The sequence below is a fragment of the Lepidochelys kempii genome, chromosome 21, assembly GCF_965140285.1.
Source record: "Lepidochelys kempii isolate rLepKem1 chromosome 21, rLepKem1.hap1, whole genome shotgun sequence".
NCBI lineage: Eukaryota > Metazoa > Chordata > Testudines > Cheloniidae > Lepidochelys > Lepidochelys kempii.
The window spans coordinates 5,442,995-5,455,100 of record NC_136400.1 but is presented as its reverse complement, the minus strand read 5'-3'; the positions used below and the strand labels follow the sequence as shown (position 1 = coordinate 5,455,100).

Here is a 12,106-nt window from a genome sequence, read left to right as displayed (position 1 = left end):
ACCATTTCTGTTCAGCTCTCTTTTATAGTGAGTTGCAGCATTTTGTACAAGAAGCCAGGCCACAGCAATTCAAGGAGCTTACAATAATAGAGGCAAGGCCTAGGAACATATAGACAGGGGCTAGATACTGCAAGATATCAGAGAACCCTCTAGGGAAAGAGAGCAAACAAACCTAACTCAAGGCTGACAAGGGGAGAAAAATCTTCCCCTGGTGACCTAATTAAAACATGGAAGAGTCTTCCAAGGACTTGGTTGGCACTAATGAGTTCTATAGGAGTGGAAGGGAATCCCTAGGTCAAAGCCCAGCATGCTGCTATTGCAGGCAGCCTCCTCAGACAGTCCAGGCTGGCACTCTTAAAAAGGAAGTGCCCAGAGTAGTGTTCAACCCTGAATTGGTAAGGGGGCTGGAGCAGGCAGGCCCCAACCAGCTTTTTAAGGGTCTCACGTCTATGCCACAGGAACTGGCTTTTGCTATTCTAATAACATGGGCTATGCATGACTGCTGTCATGGCTCAGAAGTGGTCTAAGGTCCTAGTCTCCAGATTAATTAAAAAAAAAAAAGTTTCTGGGCTCCTGGGTAGTTAAAATGGTGATACACTATATAACCAGAGAATTATAGTTTACTTGTGTAGAATAAGTGACGGAGTAACTGAAGAATAGCTTGGGTGGGGGAGGGGAAAATCCGTTTGCAGCCCCCTTTTTGTTGAAATTTCACCTCCACTTTCTAGGAGCAGGAAAGTTACAGGTGGTGTGGCATAGCAGCCTACCACTGGCCAGCACCCTCACAGGAGAATGTGGGTTCTGACAGGTCCCTACCTGTGCTCCTGTCAGTTTGGAGGGGCAGGCGTTGTCCTTGTCTCAACTGTGACATTGTGTAACACATGTTTCTCTCCAGCACAAAGGTCATCTGAGTGTAACACCAACCCACGGTTCTAACTGTACAAAAGTTTGTGCTGTAGAGTGGAGATTTGAAAGTCCAGAACTGTAGTTGTCCTGCTCACCAGCTCAGCCTTGCAGGATCTTCTGTAGCGCTGACGTGATCACCCAGAAGCACGAGCAACTCTTCCTCTAGCCTCAGGCAGCTATATCCACTGAAGGGAAAATATTGTCTTCCATAGTAACTGATGTAAAACTCATGTGGGACATTCCTGGAAGAATGCTATGTGTCCAATGATTAGTGAGTTGACTATGTTGCCCCTAGATACATGCATTATTGCAAGTTTTGCCAAGTCGGGGCAAGGCTTCATTGGATCTATTCATGAGCAATGAGCCAAAGCAATTAACCTATAAAAATTTAAAAAGTGTATTGTAGGCAATGAACTTGGAGAGGAAGTCAAGCCCATAGCAGAGAAAGATTTAGCCTGAGTGGTAGCTACTGCATCTCTCTAGTCTAATGTGCTAGAATAACTGACCATATAAAGGTCAGTTCAGAAGTTGAATCAAGTTTTGCTCTGGCCACCGTCCAACACAACCCTGCTCACTTTAGCGGGTTGCACTTAATCTCACAGCAAGACCAGTAACCGCTGCCATATTCTAGAAATGGACGTAAATACCCCATTAAACTAGAACCTAAAAAGTTCCACTACCACTCAAGTGCAGAGGTAACAGGTTCCTTATTGGCTCAACTGCTCTGGATTGAGAGGACATTAAAGAATAAAACTTGTTCTTCCTACCCTCCCAACTGTTGAAACATACTGTCTTTTTAAAAGAGGAAATCCACAATATATAGTCATTTGGCCATTTAAAATAGTTTATTACCAAAATAAAAAACCTCTAAGATAAAAGGGGCATAACCTAAAAGCACACAAGGCATCAGCAGTAGTTTGCTCATACAGCTGGATATAATAAACCAGAGGTCAGATAAAAGGTCATGAAAGCAAAAAACAACAACATCATCAACTTCTACTCATCTGTATTTTCCCCCCTCATATTGGACAGCAGTTCTGAATCTGCTACCTACACAAGTTCGATTGCCTGAAAGGTGACTGGCAGAGCAGCATCAAGCACGCTTACTTCTCACTCCTATCTGGGCTAAAATATCCAGGTCCTGATCACACTAGCAGTTGCACATGCATCACTCCCATTGGCTTCAGGAGGTACGTGCATGTGCCCAATGAAATGATCAGGTCCCAGAAAGCTTTGAATAAATGTTGAATAATAATAATAAAAAAAATATCTAACACCCACCCACCCCTGAGCCAAATCCTGCCATCCTGTCTTTCCCAGATTGGCTACCTCCACGCCCCTCCCCCCACCAAACCACATGCCAGGAGTTCATGGTTTCCAAACAGTGAACATTTAGGGGAGCAAATGCAATAAAACATTTAAGGGAATGTTTCCATCCATATACTTATTCCCATTACATATAAATAATTATACACACTATATACACGTGATGTCTATTTAGCATGAAGCTTTGAATAATTTTAATGGCAGTATTAATTCAGGCCAGTCTTCCTGAGGCCCTGGAGGGGTAGAAATCAAACTCTGAAGATGCTCATTTTCATGCTGCTGGTTCAGAGTGTGCAGAATTAATCTGTGTGCCTAGAACCCTGTTCCAAGACTTTGCTGCGTTCACCCAAACAGTTTGTCCCACTTTGCTTAAGAGGAAGGACAGAAGTTCCTGTATTCATAGCATAAAAACATAGGTGAATTTGCACAAAGTGTTGGATTGTTTATTCCTTCAGTAGGCCAAGTTTTTTCAGAGCCTCCCGGCGGTTTTCATCTTTTGCTCCTTTAGGGGTGATTTTTACACTGACACAAGTAGGCCGGGGAAACTTCAGCAACGGGTAAGATTTGCGCTTGTCACCTTTCCCCAGCTCCTTATCATCAGTTTTGGATGCTTTGAATTCAATAAAGTCTTCCCTTGTGCCAAGGGAAGCTGGGCGTGTTCGGTTATTCCTAAGAACACTGAGAGCCATCATCTTAGAGACTGATGTTTTGCCAAGCGAGCTACTGTCCATGTTCTGGTCCTCCCTGCTCAGACCTATGCCTGAATGCTCTAAGGAGTTGGATTTGATTGTCTGGCTCAAGCCAGGAGCCGCACGCTCTGCTGGATTTAAACCTGGAGCATGATCAGGTTTCTCATTCATAGGAGCATCAGTTCCATCATCACTGTTTAAGTTATCCCTACTACCAGCCCTAGGAATGAGGACAGGATTTGGTTTGGGAGCAGTAGGAGGTCTGACAACATGGACTTTAGATTCCCTTCCTTTATCATGTAGGAGTCCCAACTTTTCCAGTGCCTCCCACCTGGCTCTTTCCTGCTTTTCCACAGAAGAGTCACTGGTGCTGGATTTGTACTTGGGTGAAGATGGAGAAGGCCCTTTTCTATTGTGATTAGGGTCTAAGAGTGGTGCTGGTCTGATTTTGCTAGGTTTAAGGATAATATTTGGTGGCAGTTTTCTTGGCTTTGGGGCTGTGGGAGGCCCTGGCTTGATGTTTGAATCCAGAGAAGCTTCTTTTGAGGGTAATTTCCCTTGGCTGCCTTGAGGATCAGTGGCTCTCTCATGTTTCTTCTCCTCTTTCAGAGGCAGCCTTGCATTCTCTGGAGCAGAAGGCTGTGGTGCAACTTCAGCCTCATTCCCCGTTGCTGCCTCAGGTAGTAGTTTGTCTTCACTGCCATTAGCAGATCCCTTGCTTCTGGGATCCTGGAAGGGTTCAGGGGGGTGGATAATTACAGACTCCAAGTCTGATGGCTTTATCTGAGTACTCACTCTGGGCTGGTGATTTGACGTGTCCTCAATCCCCATTTCCTTGGGCATCTTCCACGAAGACTTCCCTGTCTCTTGAGCTGTTGGAGTTGGACCATCAGTGAGGTCAGTTGCTTTGCTGACAGAAACCTTGGTGGTGGTTGGTGCGCTTGCTGCGTTGACACTCCTTGGAAGGCTGCGGTAGCCTGAGCTTGTAACCACCCCTGGAGCAGAACTTGAGAGAAGCGATCCATGCTTATCACCCTTTTGTTCTACTTCATGTAGCTGACCAAAACTTTCAGTGAGAGGCCCACTGTCCAAATCTAGACAAAAAGATAAGTGTTAAGTATGCACCTACGTGCAGAGCATTGCATCAAGACCACCCACTAGTTACATACAGAGCTAGCCTTTTTAATAGGGCTGCCAATGAATAGAGCCAAGATACCCAACTTCAAAAAATTTATGAGGGGGATGTTAGCGCTGGGGAGGTGAATATATTTTCTTATTGCAAAGATATTAAGTTTGCGGTTAGTGACACACAGATTGCCTGATGAGTCCTAGTGTAAACAGCATATAGATATTTTGTCCTACACTTTTGCAGACTAGCTATTTACCTTTACCAGGACAACTGGCAGGCTCTTCTCCAAGGGTAATCTACACTAGGTGCATTGGAGACAGACAAACTTTAGTCCCTTCTCCCTACCCCAGCACAGATTTTTCTAGTCAGTTGTGCACTACCAGGTGTTTACTGTATGAGGGAAGCTGGGACAACATTCTGTCCCCTCTAAGATTTCCTGTGTCACAGGGCTTTCAGTCCTGGTCACAGAAGGCCCTGAGTTCTCTGGGGTTCAGAATGCAAGTTTTAACCTTACTTTTTGGAACAAAGTCTCTCTTTGGCCATGTTCTGGGGAGCTCAGAACGTTCAGCATAATCAGTCTCATCAGCAGAAACCCCACTGTCTGCTTCCGTATCCAGAGAATCAATAGTTTCTTCTAGGAACATCAAACATTCCTTTTCCTCGATAGATAAATAATCATAGCTGTTATCACTCTAAAAGAAAAAAACAAAACCACCAATGGGGAAATTAGGCATAATGCGGTTTACAATCGAATTTATAGTTTAAATGAAGCCAAGGACAGCTCTCTCCCACAGGATCTAACTGTTGAATACCCAGAAACTGCCGGTCTGCCAAGTGACAACAACTTAGCCACACTACCAGAAGCACTACTTAAGGGCAACCTCATTTGGGAGTATAATTAAACAGCTTCTGAGGATCTACCATTCCTGATCAAGCAATTAGAATCCTGCCCCCAGCAGCAGCCACTAACTTTCCTTTGAAGCATCAGTAATCCCGTAACACATTTGTCTGGCTAGTTGTACTGTAGACAGGCCACATTGGTATGGATCAGCCATACATATTGAGTTTTGGAAATGTGGCTAAGCATCCAGAAATTCAGAGGTCTTAAGAGTATGATGGCTGCTCTCCATGCTCTGTAACCCCCCATCTTTTATAGAAGCACTGTAGGATCCGTCTCAATCATCACTGGACCGTAAGCAACTCTTCTGCTGTGTTACATCAACATTAGTTTCAGGGCCAATGGAAGATGTTATTCAACTCTGCAATGCAGCTTTAGATGCCTATAAAACTGAAGGCATGGAAGGGAAAACATGTTTTAACCATGACACACAAGCCTCCACCTCGGGGGGGGTGGGGGAATACTCCCTTATTTTAGAAAAAAGCATCAAGCTGGATCTGGTATCATAAAGCAACTAGTCTGTCCATCCCTCTTAGTTATACACAGGTCTATTTCTGGTGTGCAATAGCACGGAGGGCCTGTTCTGTACAGAACTGTAGTGAGTTCATTGCAATATGCTCAAAGTCAGAGAGGAGTAATTAGTCTCCCTAATCCTGAAATGTGTTTGCAAACTAGCACTAATGGATGGGTGCAAATGCATGATTTTCACCATTTAATGGGCCAAATCAATCACTGGTTTCATTACTGACTTAGTTGGAATTAAATCTAAGTGGAGTGTGGTTTAATACACATCTCCTTTAGCTTAACTTGGAGTCAACTTTGTTATAGTTAGTCACACTTTGGTCCCGCTCAGGAGATCTAGCCAACTAGACTCCTCCTACGTACTGAGTGGAGTGCATGGGCCCGGCCCCCTGACGCAACCCAGGCTGGATTCAGGGCTCTAGCAATTCAGAAGAGGCAAAATGATAGTCCCCACTGGCCAAGCCATTCTGAGCTACACAAAGTTGAGCACGTCAGCAAACACAGACCAAGCCAACCTGCACATCAGTTGGGAGCAGGTGATCAGCTTGTTTTGTAAACTTATGTTTGCCACTGCATGGGTCTCTCACGACACTCTTCTATTGTGCTACCAGCTGGGAGCTCCATAATGTACAACTCTTAAGCAATGCCATCGCAGTTCAACTGCCCAGGGTGCCTGACTGAGAGCAGCAGTGTTACGATTGCTTTGGAGCCAGAGAAGGAGTTTGGCATCACAATTCGGCTGTACTGATTCATGCCTGTGGTGATGAGTCTTTTATAGGACTGGGCTTCACTCTCTTTGCTTAGGCTTAGTGATAGCCTGTGTTTGTGCTGCACCATGGTTTGATTGCTGGAATATACCAGAGAAAGAGAATCAATGAAAAAACTGCAAACTCTTTGGGACAGGAACCATCCTTTTGTTCCATGTTTATACAGTAACTAATACAATGGGGTCTTGATCCATGACAGGGGCTTCTTTATGCTACCCCAGTACAAATATGTATCTAGAATCCCTCCTTCAGAATTTACAGGGCCACCAGCTGCTAGCCCTGGAAAATAAAGGTTACTTAAAATGTTTACTTACAAATTCAGAGTGGCTTGAGATAGTGCTGACCATGCTGTCACAACTGCCAGAACCTTGACCAGCTGTCCCTAGCCACAAATCCTCTTTCGGCATATCACAAATCACCACGGCAAGAACTTCCAGGAGCAGGTGTAGAGTAGTTCCAACTCAAGCTGCAGAAAGAGCATGATGTGCTCAGTATTGCATTAGTTATGCTTGGAACTCACTCGCACCAAATCAGACACATCAGTTATATTTGCATTCAACTCTAGGGAAGCAATGAGGACTTCAGATTTGTTTGATGTGGCCATCCTTCTGTTCTGAAGAACTGTTCACAAGTTAGTGACTTTTTTTTAAAATAGTTATCTGGAAGACTCCAAGGCTCAATAGACCTGTAATAGGGTAAATGCCGTTGATTCAAATTGAGCCCATTTTGGTAGTGATCACAAGCTGTTGCTATCCACTGACAGTCTAGGGGGTCTCTGCAGCATGGGTAAGGTAGTGATTAATTGGCAAGGGAAAAGAAAGCCAAAGAGCAAAAGCAATGCAATGGTTAGTTCTCAGCTCAGCTAGGCTCAGTTCACATGCTAGGATGCGATGAAGCAATTTCTGAAATTGTGCTGACCACTTTGTCCTCGTCTCCACTTGCTGTTTTAAACAATTTTTAGTGCTGGTTCAACTGCATCCATTGGCAGAAGAGGGTAAAATTCATAGCATAGACAAGACTGAAAAAACATAGCCAAGGTATTTTGGAGAGTTTAACAGGTGGGGCTAAATCTTACCAGCCTGCTAACTAAACTGGTTAGCATATTTCTTTACCATAAGCTTCCTCTTTGCAAGGTGCTAGTTTTTTTCCACCCCACACCTAAATGATGCAAGTTTGTCAGCTGCCACAGGGAGAGGTGCTTGTTTACCTAAGTCATGAGTTTAGGTGGGTGTGTTCATGGCATAGCCTGTGTGAAGAAGAGCACCTCAGAGGTTCCTTGTTCTCACTGGAGAAAGACATATCAGTAATGCTAAGAGGAAAGGGTCTTGCTTTAGACAGCCCTAGGTCTGCTAAGGGTCTCCGTGAAACTGGATTCAGAGGCCCAGATAAACTCTAGTAACTCATTTAATGGGACTGTGGGTGTACTGAGAGCTTTGATTTAAAAAAAAAAAGATGGAAGTTTAAATTCAGAGACACATGCAGATGTATTTTTCCTTGGATCAGTGAAATTCCAGTTACATACAAAACATTGAACTCTTCTTTCATCCTAGGATTTAAAGCACTATGCAAAGCGGGAGTGAATTATCCCCATTTTCCACATAAACAATCGGAAGCTAAACAACTTGCCAAAGTCCCACAGCAGGGCAGTAGCAGAGCTGAGAATGGAACACTGGCTTCTCTCCCTACTCTAGCCACTAGACCATGCTGCCTTGTGACCACACTCACAAGCTCAATAATTAAATCTGTGACCAGCCCTACATCATAAAATTGCCAACTCCACCCTCTACACATTCTAAAAGTCATCCAGCAGCTGATCAATATCGTTCCCTCCCATCATGGGCAACTGGTATTTAGACTAAGATCAGATCTCTAACCCACATTTGTTAGGACCATTACAGTCAATGTGGTGCAAATATAACCTATTTTGTGAATTATTGTATGACAAGCCCTCTAAGTCCAACGTGTCAAAATGACCACTGCAGAGAGAATGTCACGAGTAAAAGAAATAGCTAGGAAATTGTAACTGATGAATGCACAGCCCATATGCAATGGCTGCTTTTCTAGAGGTCACTTCTTCCCCCGATATACCAGCAGGTATTTGAATGTTTCCAGGCTAATATGTCTAAGATAGAGGCTAAACTCAAGTGTATTATCTGTAATTAGCTCCCAAGAGACTTCCAGCTCCTTATACCTGATGGCAAGCTCAGACGAGAGGGTTGTTTTAAACATGTTGCTTTTAGAGAAGTTTGTATGTACAGTATCCAGTGACAACGCTTTATGGAGGCAGAGAAAGCGCCAAGTATTTCAGCAAATGTGAAGATATGAAATGGAGGTCAAATGTTGACCAAGAATGAGATGGCTTAACACTAGAATGCGCTGCTAAAGATTTAGGTGTGTGATTAACTCAGGTTAACAAAGGCTAAAAGTTAGCTTAAAAAAGTGTAGTTATTTATAGCCATAAAATCTGAGACATGAAATATTAACATTGTGAAACACAGCTCAATGATACTGCATATTTTAAAAAAGTGATACATATTTTCCAGATGCATGCTGCCTATTAATCAAAGAGAGGAGAAGGGCTGGGCCACAAATACTGAATCCACTAAAAATACAACCAGCATTACCCATCAGAAGGGAAGGCAAAGCAATTCTTTGTAGCGTAACCTGGTGGGGCTTTCAGCAGTGTGGCAGCTGGCTTTTTATTATTATTATTAAATAAACAGCATCAGGAAGCCACATCTAGTAATACAGGATTAGTCAGAATGAGAATTTTTTTAAATCTTTCCTGAATAAAGATAGAGAATAAATTCCATTACACACCACAGGAGATACGATCCCTCAATGCATACAGCAGTCTTAATTTAAATGTTCGATTAAGTATTACTTTAAATAAACCACCACCGTTTGGTCTAGGAAAGCAGGTGGGGGGGGGGTGTTGTTTAAACAATACAGCCAGCTGTCCAACAGTTTGGCAATATGGAGGACCAGGTTGAGCATAAGGGCTCTTAGGACATCATGGGATCTATGACTTAGTAATGCTAACAATGCAAGAAGCCACATGCTAACATTAGTTTGAATGAGACCCACAAGTTTCCTTCAGTGGTACTTGTAAGCTCTTCATTAGTTCCCCACCCATAAATATTTAGGATTGAATTGGTTTTTGTGGGAAGTCAGTCTTACACTGACTTGCGTGATGGCTGAAACCTGAAGTGGCTAGTTCAAGCCAGCGTCCTGTTTACAAGCGTTAGTCATCCACACAACAGAAACAATGCCCTGTGATCAGTTACACATCACAAACAAAATACAGGCTTTCCAAATTTGAGCACAAGAGCTTTAGGTTCAAAATGAAGAGGTACAAGTCACACTGTTTGTGAAGAAACCTAAATTCATCTAATTATTAGGAACAAAAAGTTCACCTGGATCTGTATCACAGCCACAAGTGTGGCATTTACAAAAATATACAACTAACCACTATACAGAGTTGCATGATTACTACACAAGGTCTCATTTGTTTTTTAGGGCAAAGCTGGGGAAGAAAAGCATTCTAGACTACCAAGACATACACACATGCTTATGGGGCTGATCAAAGGTACCAAAAATGGAAAGATAATAATTTGAGTTTACCTTCTTGTTTCCGCCCCCCCCCTCATGATCTTCCATCATGAACTTCAACCCACTATAGCTGGTCAAAAAGTGACAAGAAAAATTGAGTGAGGTTTTTCCCCTTTTGCAAGGTTCAAAATAGTTATCAAAAACTTTCCCATCTACCAAAAAAAAAAAAAAAGTGCCAGCAAACTACATTTCAGTAACCATTTTGATTTTTAAAAACTACAAGGAACAAAATTTCAACAATGCCCAGCTTTTCTACTTTTTTTTTGTTTGAGGAAAAAGCCATTTTTCCAACAAGAATCAAGTTTAACCAAAAAAAAACAAACAAACCACACCCAAAAAACAAATAAATGCTGGTAGCTGGATTGCTACAACTGCCCTTCAAAGCTTTGACCCTCAGTCAGCAATGGGCTAGGCAACACTTAATTCTGTACGTCAAGGCAGCTTTTAATGCAACTACTAACACAAGTATTAGTGACACAGGTATTTGAACAACACATTCATGAAGCTTTTTTTGGCTAGGGCAGAGCAAGTACACAAAACACGCACTTTGCACACAGGTGCAAAGGACAAGAGCCTGGTCAACAGTGAGAAATCTAGAAAGCTTTATAGATACCAGAAATTGTACCCCCAAGGGATTTCACCTGGCCGGCAGCCCCTGCAGAGCAGGCAGATTGCAGCAGTAGATATTGAAATGGCAGGGAGGAAATCTGAGTTAGACTCCAAAGCTCTTTCCCAAACTCTTTTTCCACCCAGCTCCTCCCCAACTGTCCTAGAATCTCTCCACTTTATGTTAAACGAATACAGCTCAGTCAGATATTAACTCACCTTAACTAGAAGAGAGAGAGAAGGATCAAAAGTCTCTGTTTCTCTAAGCAAGGAACTAAAACCCCAAACAGACCCCTCCTGTTCTGTTCAGCTTATGACCTATCACTGACTTACCTGGACAGGTATGCCTCACCCACCCTACTGTTGACTGCCACCCAATCACAAACTCTCCTCCCAACTTCTCACTCCAGCTGTTCTCAAAAATGAGGGAGGGAGGGAGGGAGGGGCTTGACATTGGGGTGGGACGAAAGATTTCTTTGCTAATCAAAACTCTGCGCTTCTTGCTGTGGCAGCCAATGAGATCAGAGGGTGGAGTACACGTTGTGGCAGCTGGAGAGGGGCTAAGTGTGCAGCAAAAAGGGCTCTTATAGTCAGCTGAGGGAAGGGGGGAGGAAAGAGATCGGTGAACAAATGTAAGTTAAACTAATTTCTCAACTGTCATGAGAAGCTTCTTCGCTGCTCCTAAATTGGGCCATTTTCTCTCCCTTTTCCTTTGTCAATAGCTTAGTGCAACTGAGGTGTGCAGACTGGCTAATTCAGGATGCTTTAGTCCTCTGTCCACAGAACAGGTACAGGTGGGGCAAGCTCCCCATCTCTGTATGCTAACAAAATGCCTCTTGCTTGGACCTAAGGAGGTCAGTTGCAGGCTGACTCAATCCTTTCAGAATGCTGATACTTTGCATGCCTAGAGCAACTTTCATCTGAGGGAAAGCGCTTTATGATCCTTCTCTAATTATGCCTGTGAGAAAGGTACTACCATGACTCTTTTATAGCTGGAGAAACTGAGGCAAAGTGACTCCATGGTAGAGCTAGGAAAAGAACTCTGAAGTCCTGATTCCTTGTCTTTTGCCCCACAGCCCCGGTCAATAGACCCATTGCCTTCCAACTTTGCTGAGACTGACCAGGTATGCCAGTTGCTATGGTGTTTCTTATTGTAAGATCACCTGTCCTCCCTCAACTAGACTGAGACAACCAAGCCACTTCTTACAGGTCACCGAGCAGCCCTTTCATTTCTGCTGCCCCCAATCCCTCTAACTTCCTACCTCTGTCTCAAACATTTTAAATAGGTCTCACAGGAGACACCTTAACCTGGCATCGTGTTTTTCTGCATAGTTAGTGACGTTTGGAGGAGTCAAACTCGTAGCCTTGACCAAAATGCATGTGTACATAGTAATTAGCTCTCTTGTGAGGTGTTTAGTGGTGTGTGGCAGTGAATATATTAGTTCTCAGCAAGTTTATTCTCCTATGTGGTTAAGTAGCTTAGCTTTTACATTCAGTGCAGAAGAGCTTTAATAGGATGATTTTTTTTTTCTCAGCTATAAAAGTGTGGATTGCTAGTGAAACAAGCTTGTCTCTATGTATCACTAAAGGCTTCCCAGACTGGACCACCCCTAGAGATATCCTAATAATCTGCACCTCCTTTAACCGTCTT

At 43.3% G+C, this 12,106-nt stretch overlaps 1 protein-coding gene across 6 annotated transcripts; it reads right to left on the bottom strand.

The window, feature by feature from the left end:
• Positions 1-1,728: 1,728 nt before the first annotated feature.
• On the bottom strand, positions 1,729-10,835 carry C21H1orf116 (chromosome 21 C1orf116 homolog). Of its 6 annotated transcripts, none has more exons than XM_073320062.2 (4): positions 10,789-10,835; positions 6,552-6,703; positions 4,565-4,742; positions 1,729-4,015 (listed from the first exon to the last, which is right to left on the bottom strand). In XM_073320062.2, the coding sequence occupies exons 2-4, from the start codon at positions 6,642-6,644 to the stop codon at positions 2,676-2,678; spliced, it is 1,611 nt and encodes a 536-aa protein (XP_073176163.1). In that variant the 5' UTR covers positions 6,645-6,703; positions 10,789-10,835; the 3' UTR covers positions 1,729-2,675. The 6 variants fall into 6 exon arrangements, with proteins under 6 accessions (XP_073176163.1, XP_073176157.1, XP_073176158.1 ...); XM_073320056.2 differs by lacking the exon at positions 10,789-10,835 and adding an exon at positions 10,675-10,776; XM_073320057.2 differs by lacking the exon at positions 10,789-10,835 and adding an exon at positions 10,463-10,622.
• Positions 10,836-12,106: the final 1,271 nt, after the last annotated feature.